A 14,828-nucleotide genomic window follows, 5' to 3' on the forward strand; every position below is an offset into this window, starting at 1 on the left:
GTGTTCTTTTCTTTATTGTTGGGCCTTTTTTCTTCAGGCACTTTATTATGAACTTGAATATGTACCCAACCTCTAGCTGCTTTCAAGGGAAGGGAATTTCTTACTTTTGTTACAGTGTTTTGTTTTGTTTTTTTAAAGACAAAGTCTTGCCATGTAGCCCAGGCTGCCCTCAATCTTGTATTCTTGTGTCTCAGCTTCCCAAGTGCTGGGATTATAGGTATGATACCTAGCCATGAAAAGTCTTTAGTCTCTACTCATCCAACCTCCTTTCTTTGTTCTTAGTAGTAACTCTTAAACTCAGTTTCCAATCTGTAAATGTGCAGATGTCCTTTCCTATCCTTGGCTCTGGTGTGCTCTGCTATGTGAGAACTGCTTGGGAATTAGAGGAGTTAATGTGTGTCCAATATTTGTTAGGTTTCTTGACCAATAAAAAAGGAGCTGAGTAATTGTGGAGAGCATGTTTTGGTAAAAATTGTAGATGTTTACCTCATAGTTATGTGTGTGAGCTATAGGATTTTTCTTGTCATTCAGTATCTTATTTCCTCAAATTTTCACATTTAATCTGAATCAGGTCAGCCTGAGCTAGAACAAACGTAGATTGTTTAGCCACATTGATTTTTCTCAATGTAAGGGAGAAATTTTATGCTTAAGTGATTGCTTTAAGATATGGAGTCCCCAACTTCTTTTTTTTGCCCGGTGGGGGGCGGGGCTTTTCAAGTCTTCCTGTAGCCCCAGCTGGCCTGGAACTCACTATGCTCACTATGTAGTCCAGGCTGGCCTTGAACTCAGTAGAGTTCACCTGTCTCTGCCTGGGATTAAAGGCATGTGCCACCATGCCTGGCTGGATTCCCCAACTTTTTTGTTGACTTTTAGGGTACTCGTTCCAGTGCAAGTTCTAAACAAAATCAGATACAGTCAGTCTCTCTCTCTCTCTCTCTCTCTCTCTCTCTCTCTCTCTCTCTCTCTCTCTCTCTCATTTAAAGAAATCTGACTAATCTGTTAAAATTAGAGGGTTTTTCTTATTTTTTTGAGAAAATGTCTCAAATAGCCCAAGCTCTCCTTGAACTCACAGAGCTCCACCTCCTTCTGCTTCTTGAGTCCTAGAATTAAAGGCCTGTACCACCATACCTGGCCTCAGCCTTGAAATATTTTTAAACATATCATAGACTATCAGAACTCCAGTGGATGCCAGTGAAACGCAGTGTGAACACATTACAGTCTTAAAGGAGAGAGCGGAACTTAGATTCATGTGGTTTGGGGTAGGTTAATAAGTCTATCACCATCTTTTCGTCTGATGAATTAACTGCTATAACGGAAGAATCGAGAAGTACCTGCTTTTCTTTCCTCTGCCACACTCAATGTTGGAGGGCAGCTAGAGACATATTTTGTTTACTTTCCAGGTCCCACCACATCAGCCAGGTCCTCCTGTAGTGGGTGCCCTCCAGCCACCTGCTTTCACGCCTCCTTTAGGAATCCCCCCTCCAGGCTTTGGTCCTGGAGTTCCTCCTCCTCCACCTCCACCACCGTTTTTGCGCCCAGGATTCAACCCGATGCATTTACCTCCAGGTATACTAAATTGATTGAGATGTTCTTAGAGACAGAAGTAAAATGATTCGAAGTTTACATTACTTTTCTTATTCCAGGTTTCCTTCCTCCTGGACCCCCACCTCCTATAACTCCACCAGTTTCCATTCCTCCTCCTCACACTCCACCAATAAGCATCCCAAACTGTAAGCATGTCTTTCCTTCATGTTGACTTGATCTCTTGGAGCTGGGGTAGGAGGGAAAGTGAACCATATAGAAGGTCTATAGTTTGGTAGAAGAATGTTGACCAGGAAGAGAATTAATTATTCAGCTTCACATGTTGATGTAATTATATTCCTTAGCTACTATCGCTGGTATAAATGAAGACACTACAAAAGACTTATCTATTGGAAATCCCATTCCAACAGTGGTGTCTGGGGCTAGAGGAAATGCCGAGTCTGGTGACAGTGCGAAAATGTATGGCTCTGCTGTGCCACCTGCTGCACCCACGAATCTGCCCACCCCTCCTGTAACCCAGCCTGTTTCACTTCTTGGTAAGTTAATTTTTTTATTAGTTTTTTCCCCCACTCAAGTTTGGCTTTTTAAAAATAGCATGAATTTTGGCAACATAACCGCCAAGGTGACTTTCCTTTGAGGAAGATCTTAAGTCAGATTTGTGCAGTTGGTCTCTACCAGGAGACAGCTTCATAGGTGAAGTTACGCCTGTTTGTCTGAAATAAAACTTTTCAATCTGCACATGTCAATTTGGTATTAAAAATGTAACTACAGCAATTTCTAAGCAAAGGAATTGACACAGAGTCCCTGATTAACCAGCGCAGCAGGCTTTTCCAGGGCTAGAAGCACGGTTTCTCTGACATGCTGTCCTGACTGAATTTTAGTTGTCTGAAACTGCTGGACTTTGGAAGCGTTTTTTTTATAGACTGGCAAATTCATCTTTGACACAGTATAACAAAATGGCTTTGCTTTCTGAGTGACAGTTGTGCAGCTGAGGACCTTTCCTCGCTGGCTCCTCAGCTCTCTGCTGCTGGAGTTACTCTTCCCACAACCTCACCACTGCGATCAAGGGAGGAGCAACTCAGATGCTTTACAGTCACCTTCAAGAGGGCTCACCCTGGCTTGCTTCAATTATAGATCAGTGTCTCACATAGTTGTCATAGTAGACTGACCTTTTAAGTTAAAACCATAGTACTTGAAGCGGTATCACCAAGTACAATTAACACCTGATTCTCTTAATGAGAAGTTAATACTTCTGAGTATGTGTCCATTTTAATTTTCAGAAGTATATGTGTATGCACATTTGCTTTCATACTCTCAGATTGCTTTAGGGAAAAATCCAGTAGTGACCTGAGATGCCAGGCTGTGGGGACATTGGTATGGGATAGAGGACTCCGACTTGTCACCAAAACCTTTCTGTATTGTTGAAATTTTTTATTTTGTGCATATGTACCACACTGATAGTAAAAATATTTCTTTTAAAATGACTATTCTAGACTGGGTATAGTGGTGCATGACTTTAGCCTAGTACTTCTGGAGGCAGATCTCTGTGAGACTGAGGCCAGCCCTGTCTCACACTGAGCCCAGCCAGTGCTTTTACCTGTCTCAAAAAGACAAAAAATTAAAAATTAAGTAAAATAAAATGACTATTCTGCCCTTTTCAAGACTGGCACATTATAAATTTGATTTTTATTTTCTGTAGTACACAGATTAAGGAATGGTGAAAGATTAGTTGTGATTATCACAAGTAATTTAGCAGTAGCTACAATAAGGGGAAATGATTTGTTTAATGAAGGAGTTACTTAGAAGTCTAGGAACACCAGTGGACTGGGAACAGGGAACACTAACATTTCTGGATCTCACTTTGTTACGGCTTTTTTTTTTTTTTTCCTTCATATTTCTAAAATAGTGGCACAAGCATCTTAGACTCTAAACCCGAGGTGATTTTTCTAATCTACTACTTTGCTTCACATCCTCACTCCCCACGCACATCTGATTTTGAATTGAAATCTGCTTGCCTCGGGTCCGTGGTGGCTAGGCCCTCTGAAGCTGTTCACCCTGCTTTTCTTTGTACTTAGTAAATTCATTGAATGAATAGAAAGATCTCATGATCTCCAAGAGTTTGGTAGCCACTGCTTTTAAGCAGCCCTGTTTCAAATAAGTACCTGCCTCTATTTAGCATCAGATCGTGAAGACCCTGCCCTCTACTTACCACTGGTGAACAATTTAACCTTTGCAACCAGCATGAAACAAAGTAAAACAGGTCAAAAGTTGGTAAGCTTGAAAAGTGCATTTGGTAAGCTTGGTACTTTTTGAGGGATAAACTACATCTTCCTCCCGTCCTCATTACCTCACACATCTTGCTGGGTGTCCATCTTCCCCTCACATTATGGAAGTCCTGTAAGAGAGGGCCATTTGTCCCATGAGTGAAGGGAGAGGTAAATGAGTGGCTTTCTGTGCAGAACTCATGATGCTTCACTTTTATCTTTGTCTATAATTTTTAAAACAAAACTCGAAAATTTAATGTAATTTTAGATCCTGGAAGGTTTAAAATTTGACATAAGATAAAAATGGAAACTATTTTATTAAAATAAATACTTTTAACTAACATGGAATAGTTTAGTTCCAATTAACAAAAGGAAAGTCTTCTGTGTGCCTTCAGTCAGAAATCTGGGGAAGTGCTGGGCCTTGTGGCAAGTATTCCAAGGACTCGAAAGACTAAGGTCCAAGGATCAGTTGGAAGCCAGCATATGCATAGCAAGCCCCTGTCTCAAAAGAAAGAAATCTTGAAAAAGGAATATCACATAAGTCAGAAGTGAGTTTTGGGTTTTTTACTATTACAAACGTTTAATCAAAGTTTAATAAAAAAGTATTCTTGACCAGATTTTTATATTGTAGTAAATCAAGCCCTTTGGAGAGGTGACATGGGTCTCTCTGTTTAACTGCCATTAAACTCATTCCTAGGCTTCTGGCATGATCATACTGTTCATATCCCACCATTCCAGTATTGATCTCTTGACCAGCAGTCACCATCTCATAAGGTCATCTTTCACAAAGGGATCAGATCCCATCAATACTCCTTGGACATGTCTGTCACCATTAAATTTTGGGAACTGCTCACCTGCACAGTTTCCAATGGGAGAGAGGGGAGCCTTTTGCCTCCATATCTCTTGGACCCAGAGTTGTTACTTTTCAAAATGAGGATTTTTTTTTTAATGTGTTTGCAAATAAAAAAGGATTCATTTGAAAGAATCACAATTCCACCACAATCACAATTCTTGTATTTGATTGAGGAATACAAGAATCGCAGTACTAAAGGATCAGGAATCCGGTTGAGGTGTTCTTGGTGTTACCCACATGTAGGAGTACAGGGACTAAGATGCTTCAGTTTCCTCTTGGTGCTCCGATGTGTTAAGGCTGTGAAAGATGTTGACCAGGACACTTTAAGCCTACAGGCTAATACTGAAGCCCGTTTACAAATGACACTGGCACACCAGTGTCAGGATTCACTGAACTAGCATATATATAAAAGCCTGCCACGTAGCCAGCCACGGGGAGAGCGTTTAGTGAATAGTGGGTGCTGTTACAGGTAAGATATGCTATATACATACCTGGCACACCTGGAGAAGAATGTTTGTACTTGGCACTTCTAAACCTGTGCTATGTTAGCTGTGACTTGTTTTAAACTCTCCTGTTCTCAGATAGAAAGCAAGTATTTTAGGAACAAAATACATCTTTGTCATAGTTACCTCCTGCATTTTTAAGGTAGATTAGAGCAGATCATGAGTTCACAAGTATTAAAGTTACATTACTTGGCTTACTGAGAAAATGTGTGTTAAAACCTTGAAATATTTTGCTTAAACAACACAACTCCGTATCTAAACCCATTCTATAGATGATATCCAATAGTTCTCTTGTTATGGAAGGTACATGTATCACTGAGACCTAATTGAGTCCTTGAATCATAATTTCTGGTGTGCCAGTATTTTAGAAGTAGCAGGAACTAACCAAATATTAAGCAGATTTAAAATTTGTATTAAGGCCTAATTACAGTGGGAAAAGGCAGTGGAGTGCCTTTGCTATGAAGAATTTTCTAGACCATCAGACTTAAATTTGGATGTTAGTTTGGAGAAGATAACTAACTGCCTGTTTGTTGAGCTGGGCTGAGGTGGCCCCCACTAACTGAATTTGAACACTGATCATTTGAAAGTATTACTAGGTATACAGGCGATAATTCATTATTACTGAGTTTTAAGGAATACTGTACTTAGTACCTCATGGCCAAAGTAGTGAAAACAGCAGTGGCTTTATGAAAGTTAAAGATAACATTCCACAGTTGTCAGTCATCTGGGAGAGAAGGTGGTGGCAGTTAAGTCCATCTTTTGATTGTATAAGCATTTATGTTTGCTTTTCAAAAACTGTTGTATATGTATCTCTTAATATGATGTACAGCATATTTTTATTAAAAAGTTAATTGTAAATGTAAAGTTTGGGTTACTTTGGTGTTCCAAACAATAAAAAAATACACAAAAAAATGTTTGTTTGTGTTACCTATCTCTGCTGTCTTATAAGGATATCCAAAATATGTTGTCAGACAAATTCATCTAGGTTTTCTCTTGTGGGAAAGTGAAGCTTCTTGGCACGTACCTTACTTGTTAATTATGAATAGGAGGAGATTGTCGTTCTCCCCTGTTTTTGTCACACTACTGCAGATGTTTATAAATAAAAAGTTATTTCTAAGAACCATCTTACAGATGTAAGATTACTTTTCTTTACTGTAGTTTTGTTACAGGAGATTTAAAGCAAGAGTCACATGTTGATAATCTATTATACTGAGCTGCTGGACAGTGGGTCAGTACACCTCAGTCCCTGTGGAGTTGCAGTAGGATTGTGAGTTGATCTCAGTGCCTCAAAACATTTGGGGGACGGAATTGGCTTGTAAATTATTAGATTTAAGTGGATAGGTTTAATTGTATACTATAATTAAGAGCCCTAAAACTTGCCTAGAAGAGGAACAATTTTACCTGTGATTTTGGTAATACTTTCAGAATAAGTATTTGATTTTTTTAGCTTTGGACTTCTCTGCTCAGTCTCTGTCTAGAATTTTATCCTTTTTCTTCTAGCTTATAATTTTAAATACCATTTAAATCATAACGTTAGAGCTAGTTATGTACTAACTAGTCATTAATGTTAAACAATTACTAATATTGAAAGAAAACCTAAAGGAAATTATAGAAATTATAGTTTGGAAAAATGAGAATGCCTAATTTTTTAAAGCAATGCTTGCATTTTAATACTTTTATACTGAAGTTTAGTAGTGTACATTGAATTACAAGCTACAGGGTTATACAAGGAAGCCTCTTGATGACCATATAAGTGTTCTTGACAGCTTGAAAAGTACTTGCATTGGTACTCTAAATATTACAGTATGTGGTTCTAGTGTCACATAATAGAAATGACGCTGAAATATTCCTTAAAATGCCTTCAGCTTAATACTGCAGCATTGTTCAGTAGATGGAGTGGATAATGTAGAAACAGCAGTTAGTTTGCAACAGATACTTGCCTAGCACAAGAATTTATGTATGGATACAATTTGTTACCTCAAAAGGTGAAGCCCTTGAAATGATATATGGGGAAAATCTTGTGCAAAAACTCAAACCTGTTGCGTTGTCTCCATGTCCCTGAGCAGTCACTTTCTAGGCTGCTGTTCAGTAGCCTAAAGAGTGTCTTTAAACTTAAATGTCTCTGAGGAACATCATGAGGAGGTGGGAGAACAGGAGCTTGGAAGTCTAGACAGATTTTAGTAGAAACATTGCTGTGAAGAATTTCAGGTAAGACTTTGCCAACTAACACTGAGAATAAAATTGTCTACAGATAATCACATTCAATAATAGAAGGTTAATAATGAAATTCTTCATTAAGTCATAGCCATTGAACCTTGCCAGTTACCATAAATAGCAATTAGCATAGAAACTAATTGTAAAAATTCTTTAAAATCCTACTGTACATTACTTTATAAAAAGAAAAAGAAGAGAAATCCAAGGAGTCTTTAAAAGATGACACTGATTTCATTTCAAAACTCCTTTCATCAAGATAGGTGTACTTTAACCAAAAATAGATGGGACATCTCGGTATACCTGCCCTTAAAAATTATTCAAGACTCCAGTTTCTCTGAAATACTTCTTGGTAATATTTAAGGATTTATTGTTAAATAGTATAGTTCAAATGAAATACACTTTTTTGTCTTGAAAACTGGCTTCTTACATCCTCATCAGTTCTCAAAACAGTATCTACTATAAGAACCACCTAGGAGTGTTTTCAAAGCAAATATCCACAGACATTAAATTAGTGAATCTAGGCAAAAAAGACATGCTGATTGTCCTGCTCTGTCCATTTTCTTCAAGTAGGAGATTGAAAACAGAAAATACCTTTTGCTGACTAAATAAATGCATATTTTCCTTCAAATCAGGCATCAACTGAAAAATTATGGGTGGTTATAATGGGCTGGATGGAGAAGCGGTTCTGTACACTTACCTCATGTGCACTAAGTCCTGGGTTGGAGCCCCAGCACTACAAGTAAGAAGAAATCAGTGGCTCATTGAGCTTTTTCCTCTTGTATGGGAAACTTCATTTTATGTTCCTGGAAAATGCTAAAGTGACATTCATTCTGTTGAGATAAATTTTTTTTTTTTTGAGATCAATTTTTTAAGGTGCAATTAGGATCAGAAAAGGAAACTGAAAGAAAAATGCAGTGTTTCTCAAAATTCAGATCTCCCTGGTTTGTGCTGAAAATATTCTCACCACCTTGGGACCCGTAGCCTCTGCTCATATTTCAGGAGGCATCTTCTTGCTGAGCTTGGTCATCTCCTCTGCAGCACTATTCTCTCAGGCATCCATATTCTTCATGGGTCCATGCCTACTCAGGACCTACTGTGTGCCACATCCTTCCAGGACAAGATAACCGTGGATGACGTGAGACCTGTCTTCCTGGAGTCTATTTTTTTGGATAATAAGTAATAATGCCATACGTTTCCCTTCCAGTAAAGAGAGGAAAGAAGTAGTCTGTTAAGGGGTGTGAGGTTCCATAAGATACACCATTAAACAATAGATGGTCATGGTGGGCATCTTGAGGAAGGGGCAGGGAGAATGAAAGCCATGAACAGGAGAAAAGCCATGTAAGTGCTGAGGACTGACATTACAGGTAGGAGGACAAAAGAAGTCACTTAGCTTTAAGGAATTTGATTTGCTTTGAGGGACCACAAGGGACTGGTAGAGCTGGAGCAGAGGGATCCTGGAAGACTGGCAGGTGAATGTAGGGGAAGTTCTGGAGGTCACGGTGTGCGCAGTGGGAAGCAGAGTGGGGTTCTGCATGCTGTTTGGTAAGGACAGACTGTAGGAGCTGGTCAGAGAACAGCAGTCCCACTTGGAATTGCACAGCAGTTGAGGTGCAGGTTAATAAGTCGCATTGCCCTGGTGCGGTGAGGTGACATGTGTTTGCAATCTGAATGCATTTTGAAGTTAGAACTTTCAGAATTGCCTCATTTAAGTATGGAATTTGGAAAGTTAAAAATAAAGTATTTACCTGAGCAATTGATGGGACAATTTTGCCATTCCTGAGATGCACAGACCTACAGAGTTGCCTTTGTGGGGAGGCAGGCCATATTTAATTGCTTGATATTTTAACTTTGATTAAAAAATGTCAAACGACTGGATAAAATCTAGAGATGTAAATATTGGTGTCGTTAAATATAATTTACTGTCATGGAGGATGTAGCGTTACATAGAGAATTGGTAAATGGTCATACCTTTCAATATTAATCCCCATTTACGCTGCTGGGAAACTGAAACATATTGAGAAGTAACTTCTCATGGTCATGTATAACTACAGTTGATGGGGTTAAAATTCAAGGTACTCTTACTTGGGGGGTCGGGGGGGAGCATGGCTTTCAACCACTCTGCTGTTCTGTCCAGCACAGGATAGTGAGATGTTGCTGCCAGTGAGCTAAGACACAAGAAGATATGCCAGGGCAGTTCGTAGAAAGGAGGGAGAGATGAACTTCAGTTGGCATTGATGGGTAATCCTAACACCGAAGAGGTGGAGGTAGGAGGGTCTTGAATTTGAGGCCAACCCGGACTACATAGCAAGATCAAGTCTCACAGAAGAAAGTGTGGAGTCTTGCCAACAGGATTTAACAAAATGAAGACTTCTGGTGACTTGAAAAAAATGGCTTCATTGAGAGGATGGGTTCAAAATCTTAGTCATGGGACAGGAGATGTTTGGGGTGAAGAGATGGACACAGGTGGGATTTTTTTTTAATCCTTAGGGAGAATTGCTTTATAGGGAAACGGGTGAATGGTGAAAGAAGGTGCGTAGCATGGGAGTTACTTTTTCACTCCTAAAATGAATATCGCTATAGCATAGTGATGGGAAAATCCAGCAGAGGGAAGAGTTTGGGTGCTAGAAACAAGGGATGGTTAGTAGGTTGGTACCATAGGTAAGAGTGGATGAGTCCAGAGTAACGACTTGGTCTTAAGTGGTCACAGAGAGGAATAATACAGGTGCCAGGTAGGTTGGCAAATTGGAGGGAGGGAGGGTAGGTGGGAAAGTCGACAAAGGATTTTCTTTTTCTGGTTTTGGGGGTTTTTATTTTCAAAAATCAACGAATCATAATGGAATATATTGGTAAGACATCCTTGTTCGCGCCACCCAGCATGGATGGACCTTGGGAAAATGCCAAGTGGAAGGAGCCAGTCGCAAAGGATTACACATTGTATTGTATAATTCAGTTTTTTTGGAATGTTAACAGGCAAGTTCATAGAAGTAGAAAATAGCTGAGGTGGGCTTGGTAGGTGAGAAGGAAATTAGGGAGGAGGGAGGGAGGGAGGGAGGGAGTAATGGCTAATAGGGCAGGATTTCTGAGAGTAATAAAGTTATTCTCAAGGTGGTATTCATGATTACTTGATTGTGTGAATATACAAAAACATTCCTGCATACTTTGCATGAGCAAGCTTCAGAGTGTGGGAAATTTGTCTCACTAAAGATAAACTAAACTAATATCAGTAGACTGATGGAGACCCATTGCGATGTGGAGTAGATACCTGGGTGTAGGAATATGAATTGACTAGAAAAATGTTAAGGCTCCTGGTTAGAGGGAAGAACCCATATGTTCTTGTAATTACGAAGTCTTTTTTTAAATGAGGCCAGTCAGTATGCTTGGGGTTGGGGTTTGGCCTGATGTGTAGCCACGCATAGGCACAGATTGAAAGTGAATATTGGGGGTGAAGATGTAGCTCAGTGGTTGAACACTAACCTACCATGTTTGAGGCCCTGTGTCCCCAGTTTTAGCAAAAATTAAAACAGTGTTACAGGGTTTCCGAGACAGCTATGATTAAGGAGAACCATGAGCTCAGAGGCAGCTGAGGAGGAAGACCGTTGGGATTGAAGGTTGTTGAAGGAGTGGTCTCAGACACTGACCTAGGAAAAGGAAGATTATGGAGGGGGGTCATTGGAATTTGAAGTCATGAAGTTACTGGTGGCAAAACTTCATTACCTCCCAGATGGCTGCAGTGAATGGAAGACAAAGTTGGCCAAGAAGAGGTAGAGGAACAGACTGGTTGCCTTGTTCACTTGCTCTTCTGGCCTCCCTCACCTTCGAGCATGGGAGATCTTTGTTCTTGAAAGATCCAATTATATTTCATGCCCTCTATGAAATTGGCCTGTAAACTGATGTGATTGGTCCCTCCCACAGAATTAAATCAGACATTTCAGATTTTATTGAATGATTTCTACATGCACTGTGTTTGTTCATTTGTTCGCCTTTTGCTTCCTGTTCATACTCTGAGATTGCAAAGTGCACATTAGTCTCCGTGAGCTCTACCTCCCCCCATCCCCTCTCCACAACCCATTCATAGAGCTTTACCTCACTGTTAGCCATAATGCCTCCCCTTTACATTCTAATTGAGAAGTAACCATTTGGGGGGATCATCATAGAAAATGAGCCAGTTTGGTTATTTTGAATTAAAGTCCTTCGTTTTATGAGAGTTTTGCTAGATAGCCCTGGTTATCCTGGAGCCCACCATCCTCATGCCTCTACACTGTGAGGTCTGGGATTATAGATGTGTCCCACCATGCCTGGATTCTGATGCATTTCTTGTCAAAACTGAACACAGATGTCAGGGTTTTTGTTTTTTGGTTTGGTTTTTTTTTTTTTTAAATCTGCCCGCAAATCTGGCTTTACTAGAAATTTCTGTGTATATCTAATGAGTTGTTTCCCCAGCTCTGTACTCAGTTTTTTGGCCAGCATTAGCACTGCTGCTGCTCTGCCGAGCCCTATGTATGCACATGGCCTGCTGCTTACACACGCTTCCACCACAGCAGTTCTGGAACTTTTAATTCTGTTGCCACCCAAAATTTGCCTCAAGTTGCCCTCTTTCCCATTCTTGGCCTTCTATTAACCCCTTCATCCACACATTCAAAGCAGAGGTCCATGTGTCTTAATCTCAAACTCAGCCCAGTAAATGTTCTTAGTGTGTCTCCCACCCTAGCTCCTGTCTTGCAGTTGAACATGTTGACACTGAGATTCTTGGGAGTAAGAGCCTAATTACTCTGCACTGCCCTCCCTCTCATTGCTTTCTGTGTGCTATTGGTCAGAACAAATGGATCATCGGTCTGCCCAGGATTCTTTTCTGGTTTCTTTCATTGCTCCAATAAAAGTCCAAGTTTCTTATGTCATAAAACGTCCCTGAATTGCCTTGGCTGCTGGGTTGGCCTCAAGCCTCATCTAGATTCTGTTTGCATCCAGTCATTCTGCTGCAGTTACCTGAGTAACGTGCCCACTGCATCACCAGGGTGCTAAGCTGTTTCAAAAGCTGTCAGGTCATGCTTTTCCCTATCCATGCTGGCCTTGTGTGTTCTTTCTGCCTGTCCTGTCACACCCAACCCAGGCCTCTTCTGTGATTCCAGATCAAGTTCACACACTGCCTGTCAGCCATCTAGCCTGTGTCATCTATAAGAATTAAAATTGGCTTCTAGTAGACATGGCTTTCTTTGAAGGAAAGGAAGATTTATTTTTATCCCCAGTGTGTGAAATGAGTTAAAAATTCAGATGTTGGGTGTATGAATTTTTTAAATTTATAACTATACAAAACTTATTGAAATTGCAATGATACAGCCTACTCCAGATAAAACTAGTTACTGATTTGCCTGCCCTTTTGACCTGGAAAATTCTCTATTTCACTGGTGTATACATAATGCCAGCCTAAATCTTCCCTAGTAAAAGTTAATATTTACCTGTGTGCCTACTGAAGGATTCTACCACCTGACAAATTTTTAACTAAATCTTTTTATTATAGAAGTAATATGTTTACTGAAAAACAAAAAAAAAAAAATCTACAGATAAGGAAGGAAAACCATCTGAGGGCCAATTGATATGTAAGGAAATTATAAATTTTGTTGGTTTTCAAAAGCGTAAGGACATTGATTCCTGACATCTACCTAGTAACAAAATGTAAAGGATCAGTTTGTATAATAGAACAGATGCCAAATAGAAACATCCACACATCCAAAAGAAAAGAAATTTTTTTTTTACTGTATAAGAGGTTTAAATACAAGCTTACTGCAAATACTGGCCAGTTAATCCCTACATACCCTCAAATGCACCCCATGAAGGATTTATGCGTTGTCCTAGGGACTGAGGCTTGTTTAACATTGTCCCCTGTGTCTCCTGTATAAGCTAGAGTTGGCCTTGCATCCTCTAGCCACAGGTTGGTGCTGGGGAGGTGAGGAACAGGACCTTCTCTGCAAGATTCCATCTTTTCTTTCACAAACTTATCTGAATTACCTTACTAGAGCATTTTGAGAACAACCTTCACTTTTCCCATCATTCAGAAATCTGGCATTTGCCCTGTTGACTGTGTAGATGAGCATCAGAGCATGCGTACCAACCTCCCTAACGGTAAACATCGGCCCTCCTAGTCCTTAGAAACGAGCTTTTCCTGATAAAAGCTGGTGGCAAAAATAAAGTCTGATGGAATTTTTTGGTCCCTTCATCCCCATCCTCATGGTGCTGGGTATCAAACCTTGGGTCTTTAGTGCTAGGCAAGTACTCTACCATTGAGTCACATTGGTGTTAATGCTTCTAAGTAAGACCTCTATTAATAAACAGAGGCTGTACCTGAGTATGTGTCTTCCATATTGGGAGTTAAATCCACAGATGCCAGGGACCATAGTGTTCCTTTAAGAAGCAAGAAGGACATGCTTTCGGTGTTTTGGTGTGGTGTGCACTCAGTGCTCACTAAACTGTAAAGAATGCTTCAGTTTGCCACCAAATTTCATTTCAGTTTGAGTAGTCTAGATGTTTGTTGTATGTTTCTTCTGGGACTTTTCTCCAGACATTCTGAAAGTTGTCAGCACATTTACCATTTTCACAGGGCCTGGCCTCTCACAGAGATGACCAAGGCTTCAACTTAACACCTCACATGGGGAGCCTCATTGACTTCAAATTATTGCCAGGTACTAAACTTGACTTTAAAGTGTGATGGAACAGAAGAGATTCAGATCTGAATGGGCATGTTTAAAGCATTTGCTTTGTTTGCCAGGTGTGGTGGCTCATGCCTTTGATCCCAGCACTTGGGAGACAGAGGCAGGCAGATCTTTGTGAGTTCGAGGGCAGCCTGGCCTACATAGTTCCAGGACAGCTGGAGCTACAGGGAGACCCTGTCTCAAAAAGACAAAAAAAAAAAAGTTTTGTTAAATGAAATATATATGCCAGAATATCACCTTTCTGAACAAAATTTATGGAATAATAACATTTGTCTGAGCAGGCACTGAACTCCTAGTCAGATACTTTTAAGTGGCAGGTATTACTACTCTTTTTTTGGTCATTTTGAGACAGGGTCTCCCAGTAGCCCAGCTCTCCTGGAACTCACTATGTAGACCAGGCTGGCCTTGAAGTCACAGAGATCTGCCTGCCTCTGCCTCCCGAGTGCTGGGATTAAGGGCGTGTGCCACTATGCCCGGCCAAATGCAATAGGCAAATTTTTATCCTCCATATTATAAAAATATTTTTTAAATAGTTCGAGGGCAGCCTGGCCTACATAGTTCCAGGACAGCTGGAGCTACAGGGAGACCCTGTCTCAAAAAGACAAAAAAAAAAAAGTTTTGTTAAATGAAATATATATGCCAGAATATCACCTTTCTGAACAAAATTTATGGAATAATAACATTTGTCTGAGCAGGCACTGAACTCCTAGTCAGATACTTTTAAGTGGCAGGTATTACTACTCTTTTT

General features: G+C 40.1%; 1 protein-coding gene across 4 annotated transcripts in view; it reads left to right on the forward strand.

Annotated features, from left to right (window-relative positions):
* Nucleotides 1–14,828, forward strand: part of Scaf4 (SR-related CTD associated factor 4) — a 65,492-nt gene that overhangs the window by 46,027 nt on the left and 4,637 nt on the right. For 2 of the 4 annotated variants that reach the window (XM_008835984.3, XM_008835985.3), the window contains exons 17-19: nucleotides 1,401–1,566; nucleotides 1,644–1,730; nucleotides 1,887–2,078. In XM_008835984.3, coding sequence (XP_008834206.1) covers nucleotides 1,401–1,566; nucleotides 1,644–1,730; nucleotides 1,887–2,078 — 445 coding nt within the window. The remainder of the gene's footprint in view (nucleotides 1–1,400; nucleotides 1,567–1,643; nucleotides 1,731–1,886; nucleotides 2,079–14,828) is intronic. The other 2 variants (XM_008835986.3, XM_008835987.3) reach the window with 1 other exon arrangement.

The sequence above is a fragment of the Nannospalax galili genome, unplaced genomic scaffold (genome assembly GCF_000622305.1).
Source record: "Nannospalax galili isolate Female #2095 unplaced genomic scaffold, S.galili_v1.0 scaffold136, whole genome shotgun sequence".
Taxonomy (NCBI): domain Eukaryota; kingdom Metazoa; phylum Chordata; class Mammalia; order Rodentia; family Spalacidae; genus Nannospalax; species Nannospalax galili.